Source organism: Notolepis coatsorum (genome assembly GCF_963971535.1).
Source record: "Notolepis coatsorum genome assembly, chromosome: 3".
In the NCBI taxonomy this organism is placed as follows: domain Eukaryota; kingdom Metazoa; phylum Chordata; class Actinopteri; order Aulopiformes; family Paralepididae; genus Notolepis; species Notolepis coatsorum.
In genome coordinates this window covers 202487542-202498344 of record NC_140167.1, presented here as the reverse complement: position 1 = coordinate 202498344, position 10803 = coordinate 202487542, and the positions used below count along the sequence as shown (strand labels likewise).

Genomic DNA, 10803 nt, shown 5'->3' with positions numbered 1-10803 from the left:
CTTCCCTGTTTCTACATCTTTTCTCCACTTATCTTTCTCTTTTTCTAAGTACTGCTGTCTCCTCTGTTCATCAGCATCACGCATGGCACGGTAGCGCCTCTGATTTTCAGCAGTGCTCAATGGTGTGGAAGAACTCTGTAGAAATCAATTACATTTCAAACAAAATGTCTATTAACCTTTGATAAAATAATGATTTGGGTAACACCTTACATTAAGTCTGCATTCACTACTATTAGGCACTAATAACATAGTTGTTACTAGTACACGTAAGTACAGTTAGTTACAGATGGAACAAGACATCTAATAATTACAAAGAAATGTGTGTAATTACACATGTTCATGTTCTACTTCTGTAAAGACATACTGCTGAACTGAAGGAGATGCAACCCTGTTACTGTAGTGCAACCCTGTTACTCTAATTATAGTAACAGGGTTGCAAGTAACAGGGTTGCAAATCAATGCTAATGTTAGCTTTTACTTCAGGAAAAGATGCTAGATGAGGAATGTAAGTTACTGTCAATGTCAAGGTTAAACATAGTTATATGAAGAAAGAAAGACAAATTTGAAATAAATGTGTCTTATTGTGATAATATGAGTAACAGGGTTGTGTTGGCTAGAGTGACACAGTCAATCAAGGCTGAAAAGATTAGAAAAATATAAAAAGTAGAAGAGAGTACTTACCTTTGGTCTAACCATTTTGTTAGCAGATGGCTTGATGATGTCATTTCCTGTGTCATGTGACTCACTGTTTTTATTTTTTTCCCTCTATCAGGTGAAATAGGTTTCGGTAACAGGGTTGCACACATGTTGTGGGACACAACTTCAGTGCATAATTACTATTATTTAAAATATGTTGATGAATAAACAAATTGTTTTTATAATTACAAGAGACATATATCAACAATATAATACCAAAAAAGTATATTTAAAACATATATTTAAATGTTATATTGGACATGCAAGTTGGTCATCAAGAAGGTGGGAGAAGAGAAAAGTGCCATTTTAGGGGGTGTTCAAGAGCTATTTGGTATTTTAAATAATATTTTGGAACCACTTTTTCCACAACCATATTTACATTTAGTCTCAGGACAAGTACAATTTACATAACAAGTGCATGTTTTAGTATTTTGTGCATGGATTGTTTGGAATTTCATGGGTGGGACTGAAAATGTCCTCCAATTCTGGAATGTCATTTTTGTACTGACAGGCACTAACGTTACAAGTCATTCTGCATTCTAATGTGCTGTCGTGACCTGAGAGATTATATAAAAGGATGGTGGATGAGAGACACAGCACCAGATATTTGAAGCAGGGAGTTGAGTTTCAGGCACCATGTTTTCTTCTACACTGGTGTTCTTAATCCAGCTACTGGCCTCATTGGCGTCTGCAAGTCATTACGGTGGCGGCTCCACGACCTTCAACACCAAAAGAATAAATGATGGAACATTTAGGGTGAGAGATTCAACTTAATAATATTAACAATATTACAATAATAATAATTAATAGCATAGTCAAGTCAAGTTTTCCTTTATTAATCCCCTTGGGGAAGTTCAAGTGTAATTGCAGCATGGAGGGGTACAGGTAGGTAGGATTATAATAATAATAATAATAATAATAATAATAATAATAATAATAATAATAATAATAATAATAATAATAATAATAATAATAATAATAATAATAATAATAATAATAATAATAATAATAATAATAATAATAATAAAATATAGAACAAAGTGCAAAGTAATAATGATAATAGTGATAATGTTGCACCCTTAAAACAGAAGCTAAAAACTTTTTTTGTATAAAGAACATTTACAAAGAATGCTTGGTATGGAATTAATGTTTCGGACGGCATCATATGAAAGGGTGACATTTGCAGGGAGAGAGGATATCTTTGCTGAGGTGTGGGATCACTTTTTACACCTAACTGAACGGCCTGGAGACGAATAAAAGCTCTGTTTCTGTAATATCAATGATCACTGTGAGAAATAGGATCTGATCTGATGGTACCTGTGTTTTATTTGTATTGTGTACATGTATATATATTCTATGTCTGGTTGGTGTGATTATGGCTTAGCCAATTGTTATGTCATACTCTCACATGAGGCACACACACTCTATACACATAGCTGATACATACATATTTGAGGCACACATACTCTCATACACATAGCTGATACATACATATTTGAGGCACACATACTCATATACACATATCTGAGACACACCCACATATCTGAGACATACATACACATATATATTCACATACACATCTGAATCACACACACTTGCATACACATATCTGAGATATACACACATCTGAGGCATACATGTACACATCTGAGACATACACACATAAATATCTGAGACACATACTTACATACACATCTGAGACACACACACTCACATTCATACACATACCGGAGACCTACACAATCTGAGACACATACTGTACACATATCTGAGACACGCACATACTATAGACGCACATACACATGTATATGTATATATGTATATAATATTACTTTTTGTAATAATTTTTTTATTTATATGTCTGTTTTTGGTATGTCTGTGGTTAAATAATTTGTTCGTTTTGTATGTTTATAAAAAAATAAAAAATAAAAATAAAAAAATACAAACCCTGTCACCCTCTCTCCTCTGTCGGTCCTGCGTTGACCGAAAATGCTATAAATAAAATATTAAAAAAAAATATATATATATATATTGAAATTCCTGTAAGATTTGTGCAAACATATAAAAAAAAAAAAAAAAAGTGCTTTGTTCTGTTACAAAGCATATTTAGCTTCTAGCCACTTTTCAGTCTACTGCTTTGGGTCTCGCTGCCACAGCGCTGCACACACACCTGCTTCAGAACTATTCAAGAGACAACGCTCCTCTTGGTGTTTATTAGTCAGATAGTCCTAACAGTTCACCAGCCGTTATGTGCTCCAGTAATTGTGGTGACAGAGGGCACAAATGTGGTGACAGTGGCTCAGGAGGTAGAACGGTCGTCTGGTAATCAGACGGTTCCCGGGTTCGACTCCGGCTCCTCCCGGGAACTGTGTTGAAGTGTCCTTGAGCAAGACACTTAATCCCTAACTGCTCCTAATGAGCAGGTCAGCATCCTGCATGATGGTCGCCTCCGCCGTCTGTGTGTGAATGTGTGAGTGAATGGGTGAGTGAATGGGTGAGTGAATGTGTGAGTGAATGTGTGAGTGAATGGGTGAGTGAATGTGTGAGTGAATGTGTGAGTGAATGTGTGAGTGAATGTGTGAGTGAATGGGTGAGTGAATGTGTGAGTGAATGGGTGAGTGAATGTGTGAGTGAATGTGTGAGTGAATGGGTGAGTGAATGTGTGAGTGAATGGGTGAGTGAATGTGTGAGTGAATGTGTGAGTGAATGTGTGAGTGAATGGGTGAGTGAATGTGTGAGTGAATGGGTGAGTGAATGTGTGAGTGAATGGGTGAGTGAATGGGTGAGTGAATGTGTGAGTGAATGTGTGAGTGAATGGGTGAGTGAATGTGTGAGTGAATGGGTGAGTGAATGTGTGAGTGAATGTGTGAGTGAATGTGTGAGTGAATGGGTGAGTGAATGTGTGAGTGAATGGGTGAGTGAATGTGTGAGTGAATGGGTGAGTGAATGGGTGAGTGAATGGGTGAATGTGAGGCATAAGTTGTAAAGCGCTTTGGATAAAAGCTGTTATATAAATGCAGTCCATTTGCCAATTGGCAGCAGTCCATGCCCACGGTTGTGGACAATACAGATTCTACTTTTAAGTTTCCTAGTTGGAATTTGTACTTTGAGTGCGGTTCCATTGTATTCTTCCTAGTAGGAGGTTGGACTTTTCTGCAGTTGGAGCCAACTGGTAATGCAATGTAACAAATGTTGGTCCTCCAAGTGCACTCCAACTATATGTAACAGCAGGAACCCTTCTCTATTCACTTACACAATGTCAGGAAACTCCTATTACATTATTATACATTCACATAATGATCTTGTTCCACAGGTGGATCTTCGCTTCAGGTGGACCTTTTTTGGTGGGTGTCATCCATTCAGTTTTAATTTCTGTACCCATGGCAACTGTGGGTTTATAGTCAGGGTTCAAATCGGAACAATCGACGGCGAATCTGGACAAAATTCGTGGTGTGAATCCGAGAGAGTCGTGACAAGAGTTGTTCAAACTAACAGTCCTTTTGAACTGAGGTGGGTCATTTCACTCAGATGATGGAATTATAAGACTATAGTTATGATGTGATGATGTTTACTTATGGAATGTGACTGTTTTCTTCTGTATGTATCAACACACCAGCGCTAGAAGCTGTTGTTGGATCACCACGGTTAACAATGTTGGATCATGGAGACTACTGACACACGTGGATTTGGGAACAAGATCTGATACTGGGGAACCAAACAGATCTCCAGATATCGCCATTTTTCCTTTCTTACGGTAATGGAATTAATTTCTCAGAGTATTTCTTCATACTGAAACCTTTTGCCTCGGGTCATCATTTCAAATACCATAGGCCTACTAACCTGAAATAAGAAAATGCCATTTTTTGGAATACATAGAATACAAGGTAACCATTTGATTAGAAATGACACATGATTGATTGATTGATTGATTGAAAAGTTTATTAACAGATTGCAGAATGGGTACAGTACAGTACAGCTCAATACATACAATTGTTAAGGGGATGCAGACCAGAGAAAGACTTTCGACTTGTTTACATCAGGGTCCCCCATTTTCAATTCATCATAACATATATGACATACATGACATACAGATAGACAGTACTGCTACATCTATACATTTATGACATATCAGATTTGCAAATACAGTACTGTTTGTGATACAAAAGTGTCCAGAAAAGGAGTGTATATACATTTGGCATAGAAACTGTACATTGGAGGAGGTTGGTTGGGTGGGGTGGGGTTGGGTGAGGGCTGTACATTGGAGGTGGGGGGGGGGGGGGGGGGGGGGGTTGGGAAGGGGACACACACACATTTTACACTGTACATTGGAATACTGACAAAGCCTTACTTGGTCATTTACTGTACAACTAGGTTAGGACATTTGTAGGGGCCAGTTTCGAATTGCAGTCTCACGTAGGTGTTTTTTGAGAGTGTTTTTGAAGGTGGGTAGTGATTCACATTCCTTTACAGCTTTAGGCAGGGCGTTCCACATTGATGTGGCATAATTGCGAAACGTGTTTAGTCCCTTGTTTGATCCGAATCTGGGTTTTACATGATTTGTGGAGCTCCCTCTGGTGTTGTGATCGTGGTATTCACTGACCTTTGGGAAGTATTTTGACATGTACATGGGTACCTTGGTCGCGTAGTGTATCTTGTAGACCAGGCCCATTGCAAGTTGCTGTACTCTGTCGTCTACTCTAAGCCATCCTAGGTTGTCAAAGTGGGCAGGGGTGAGGTGGGTTCTAGGAGTCAGGTCAAGTAGTAGTCTGACTAGCTTGTTTTGAGATGTTTGTAATTTGTTTTTTAGTGCCTTTGAGGTGCTTTGGTACCATGAGGTGCAAGCATAGTCGTAGTACCCTTGAATGAGTGCTCCTGCTAGAGTCTTCAGGGTATTCTTGTTTACCAGAGCGGAGATCCGGTACAAGAATCGCGTTCGTTGGTTGACTTTTTTTATTACATTGGATGCCATTTTGTCACAGGAAAGATTAGCCTCTAGGATGGAACCCAGGTAGGTAATTTCATCTTTCCTTGTGATAATATTGTCACCCACTGTAACCGAGAAGCCGTCGGTCTTGCTGAGTTTGTTATTTGAACCGAAGAGAATGGACTCTGTTTTGCCCATGTGTAATGATAGTTTGTTGTCGGCGAGCCATATGCAGATTTTGCCTAGTTCCGAGCTGAGGGCTTTTTCAACCTGTAACTTGTTCTTGTCAGAGACCAGCAGGGCTGAGTCGTCCGCAAACAGGAACAAGTTGCAGTCACAAGCTGACGACATGTCATTTGCATAAATTAGGAATAGTAGCGGTCCTAGTATGCTTCCTTGTGGAACACCACAGCTCACTGTGAGGGGGGGGGATAGTGTACCGTTTACTTCCACCATCTGTTCCCTCCCCTCCAGGTAGGATTGTATCCAGCTCACTGATAAACTATCAAAACCAATTGCTTTTAGCTTGTCAATCAGAATGGTGTGATTGACAGTGTCGAAGGCCTTTTGTAGGTCCAGCATGACCATGCCGCAGTATTTGCCCGCGTCCACCAAATGTTTTGTGGCAGCCATCTTGTATCCCTCTTAAAAATAATTGCTTAAAGGGGAATGCCACCCATTTAAGAATTCATATACTGTGTCCTTCCTGTGCCCAAGAACAGTTGAGTCAGTATTTGTGAACATGCACCACTCTTTCCCAAGGCTAGAAATCAGATAGAGAACCCTCTAACTGGTGATGTCACAGAATGTAAAATCTGACAATGAAATGCAAATTTGGTTTATATTCTAGCATTGCTGATTTCTAGCTTTAGGAGAGAGTCGTGGTGCCTGTTCACAAATACTGACTGAACTGAACAGTCATTTCCACATTGTCTTTCTAGAATTCTGACATGGATAAATGCTTATCATGATAAGGCACTTGGGGTAGTGTGTCATGCTCCACATACACAGGGGTGCGTTGGTCACGGGTCTGTGAGCAGAAGCACGCGCGTGCACACATGCAGGAATGCACTGCACTCGACTGATGCGCCAACTCGCCAAGTAACCACCTGGCTACTTTGCATAACAATAGCTCAGGTCGTCAGGTGTGTTAATACATCCTCAGATACATTCACACAACTTGTGAATGAAATGTGTTACATTCCATTCCTATAGGCAATTAGGCATTGTCTTTATTCTGTGCGCACCCGAGGGAACATTTATGCGCGTGCACGTGGCGTCATTAAAACACAGTGCAACCAGGTATGAAATCACCAACGCACCACTGCACATACAGAGTTGGTTGCTTTTTCCAACCTTCTGATTTTATTCTTGTCTGTAAGTGACTCTTGGACTTCTATTCAGGTGACTAACTGTTACCTTCTGCTTGTGTTAACAAATGTATTCAGAGTTCGTCAGAATTGCCCAAGATTATACAACCTGATGGCCTTTGACCCGGATGGGGACCAGGTCTTGTGCAGATATGGAACTGCCAGAGGAACAGAGTGTAACAGGTGCAGCCAACCCTCAGGATTTCACATTAATCAGGTTGGTTAGCAAATCAATATGTTCAGTGCCGTATCAAATACTTTTTTTTTTTTTTTTTTGCTTCAACCAACTGCAGTATCTAACCTTTTTTAGGGCTCCTGCACATTACACTATAACCACACCTTGAGACCTGGTGTCTATGGATTTGAGATGGTGGTGGAGGACTTCCCAACACATAACATCTCCCTGGCCTACACAAATGGTTCTTCATCTGTCAGGTCTCCACTGAGTACATCTACTACCACAACTAGGCCGACTGCCTCCTCTCCTCCCCTCAGTAAACTTCCTTTGCAGTTCTCTCTCCTTGGTAAGTCATCCTCTCCTGCTGTGCTTGCATGGCATTTTATACACAGCGTATGATTGATAAATAGAAAGATACAATGTCTTGGTAAAGCTCAGGTAGTGATTTTATGATGAATTGAAAATGGGGGACCCTGATGTAAACAAGATGAAAGTCTTTCTCTGGGCTGCATCCCCTTAATAACAATTGTGTGTATTGAGCCGTACTGTATTGTACCCATTCTGCAATCTGTTAATACAATTTTCAATCAATCAATCAATCAATAGTATACTGTATTTTGGAGCAGTTAGATACAATTATATGGTCGATTATCTGGTAAAGATAATGGACCTCATGCTCGAATGGACTTACGAGAAAGTTATGAACAAATTTCTTCGTAACTCGACATACGAACTTCTCGGGCCGATTTTGGCATGATTGAACAGTTTCATTACGGAGATTCTGTTAGGGATTGTGTTGGCAGAGGACCCAAACGCAAACAGAGACGAGGGAGAGGTAGATGTAGATTGTCGAATATGAGCACTGCTCCTTTAATTCGAGACACTTGGAAAATGAAAAGCAAGGTGAGAGCAAGTCTCCAAAAATGTACAAAACAAATGACACGTCACAAGACGGTGCTGTAAATACTCACAGGAGAGACACTTGAAAAATAAAGAAAGCCAAAACAAACAGTAACGACACTAAACTGAGAAACTATAAAATAAACGAAAACAAAATACAGCAAAGCTGGAGAGGCACACGGTGCAAAAACATTAGCAGGTGAGAGAGCCAGGATACACAGGGAGACAAGAACTAATCCGCAAACGGCAGGAACTGACCAAGGGCAACAAGGCAGGAAACGCAATGACGCCACCGGGAGACAACACAGGCATAAATACACAGGCTGATTAACACAAGGGGGTATTTGGTAACAAGACACACCTGAGAGGGAAGGTAGGACTAACCACAGGGGAATAAACTATACTAGAACACAATACAACACAGGGCCGAAATACAAATACCACACTGAACACCACAAGACTAAGGCAGGGGAAACAATGCAAACAACAGAATAACAGGCAAGGACACTAAGGAGGTAAAATACTGAATAATCACAAAACATACTGGGGACAAAACACTAAAGACAATAATCAAGCTATACCAGACAAGAGAAAACAAGGGGCAATAGGTACACAGGGATAGACAGCAGGATGGTGAGAACACTCAGAAAGACAGACAGTTTGAGCAGAAATAAATGTACAAGGTGCAATGTTGAGAATTGTCCAGCAGGCGGAGGAATATTGTTCATGAGTGGAGGGAGACCATGGGAGAGAATGTGAAAAAGTGGGGGCTCTTGAGGAGTACAGACAGGGGAGAAAGGTCTTGGGAATTGTGGACCCTTACAGATTCGTTCATAGCTACAAACAGGATTTAAGTCATAAGTCGGACAGACTAGTGTGTGCCCGTGTTTCTAAGGGCTTAATTTGGGTGAAATCATGGTGATTACATTCACGTCGATTCTACAGACATCCTTGGAATTCAATAATTATAATAATAATAAATACGACAAAATTTGTATCATTAACAATTACGTTTTGCATTATAGTCATGACTCAACGAGGTATTGTGAAATAAATAAATAAGAATTCAAACAAATCTCACGGATATAGCTATAGTGGAATCGACTAATAGTCCATATACCGTCTTGTTCTTTATTGTTGGTTTTATTTATGTATTACATTGCTTAGTGTGCACATCGTAGGAGCCAGTGAACAAACATGCCACTGCTCATCTTACTGTTCACACAAATGACAATAGACACAAAGGATAAGTTCAACAAATTCTTTATAAATCTATAGCTTATGCAGGTGGCTTGGTGAGGATGCATAAGGAGCACTCCTGGCACACACACACATACTGTATACGTGTTTACTCACATTTCTGTTTACTAAATCCAGATTTAACTCTGCCATTGGAAAGAAGAGATTAGGCCCGATTCATAGATGTATGACTTGGCCACAATAAGGTCATTTATAGGCCTGATATTTTATATTCTATATTCATATTTCAATGGCCATGTGTCCGGATGGCAAAATTCTGTACTGTATCTACAAAACCTCCTGTAAATCATCATTTGCTTTGATATTTTGTACATTTGATCTCAAGAAGGTGCTGAATGAGCTCAGTGGCAATTCTGGTCAATGTTAGCATAGTGTTATTCACCGTGAAAGATGGAAAAAAAGTATAATAATAATAATTGATATTCTCCTTTGGTTCATTACAATTTACTCAAGCATAGTAACATACACAATATATGTGACACTGGGAATACATTCCCTGAGGTTTATAGATGTCCCTAGATACCAAAAACATGCAAATTAACCTTGTAGAAGTGGAGAAATCTTCCATTTACCTAGGTATGTACTTTTAGGCAAATTTTCTGAAAATATGGCTAGGGCTTAAACAGGCTACTGGTTATATGCAGGGAAGCATGTATCTTGGTGTTTACATTTATCTTCATTTGAATTGCAGTGGATTCAGCTGCTCCATCTTGCGTTGATGGAGTATATTTTCCCAAGTTCCTGCACCCAACACCCAGAAATGGGGAGCGACTCCATGCTGAAGTCAACCAGGAGGTGGAGATAAGAGTCAAAGCACAAGCTACAAACGCAATGTAAGGGAAATAGGGAGGTGTAGTGGTTACGTTATTGCTGTTTCCGGCCGGTCCACCATCTTAAAAACGCAATGTAATTCCCCATTGACCATTTCTAAATCGTCTCGTTTAAAACAAATAAAGCATTACTATTTGCATGGTGTACCTTTCTGTGCGTATTCATCCACAATCTAAGGATAAGGATAATGGTATCTTTTATTAATCCCTCACGGGGAAATTCCAGTGACATACACATACAGCTCATCGTCTCATTAACAACATCATATCACAATCATTACATTTTTACAGTAACAATGGCACACCATAAATTCAAACAGGCATGTACATTTGTTGACACATGTCGACTACAGAATGCCTGAGACACCATATGCGATTGTCGGCTGCAGCAACACCGGGGTGTTGTTGCGCCAGGCGGGAGGGAGGGAGGAGAGATTGTCCAGAAACCACAATTGCAGAAACGGGAGGGGCGGGGATTTATGACACTAACTACAATGCCGTCAGCTGGGGGATAGGACTTTGGTGATGAGACAGTCTTAGGCTCCCCCCTCCAGCATGCGTACTAGTCGGCTGCCGTCACCATCACGTGGGATAGGCGCCGGGCGTACACGCGGGAGGGGGGATTGGGTATAGGGATTGGGGGTG

General features: G+C 40.1%; 1 protein-coding gene across 1 annotated transcript in view; it reads left to right on the top strand.

Annotated features, from left to right (window-relative positions):
- Positions 1-1316: 1316 nt before the first annotated feature.
- LOC311224540 (uncharacterized protein) overlaps positions 1317-10803 on the top strand; it is a 29030-nt gene continuing 19543 nt past the window's right edge. The window contains exons 1-6 of the mRNA XM_084309572.1: positions 1317-1452; positions 4010-4206; positions 4313-4450; positions 7069-7207; positions 7301-7514; positions 10020-10161. Of these exons, the coding sequence (XP_084165698.1) occupies positions 1333-1452; positions 4010-4206; positions 4313-4450; positions 7069-7207; positions 7301-7514; positions 10020-10161 (950 nt within the window). The 5' untranslated portion in view covers positions 1317-1332. The remainder of the gene's footprint in view (positions 1453-4009; positions 4207-4312; positions 4451-7068; positions 7208-7300; positions 7515-10019; positions 10162-10803) is intronic.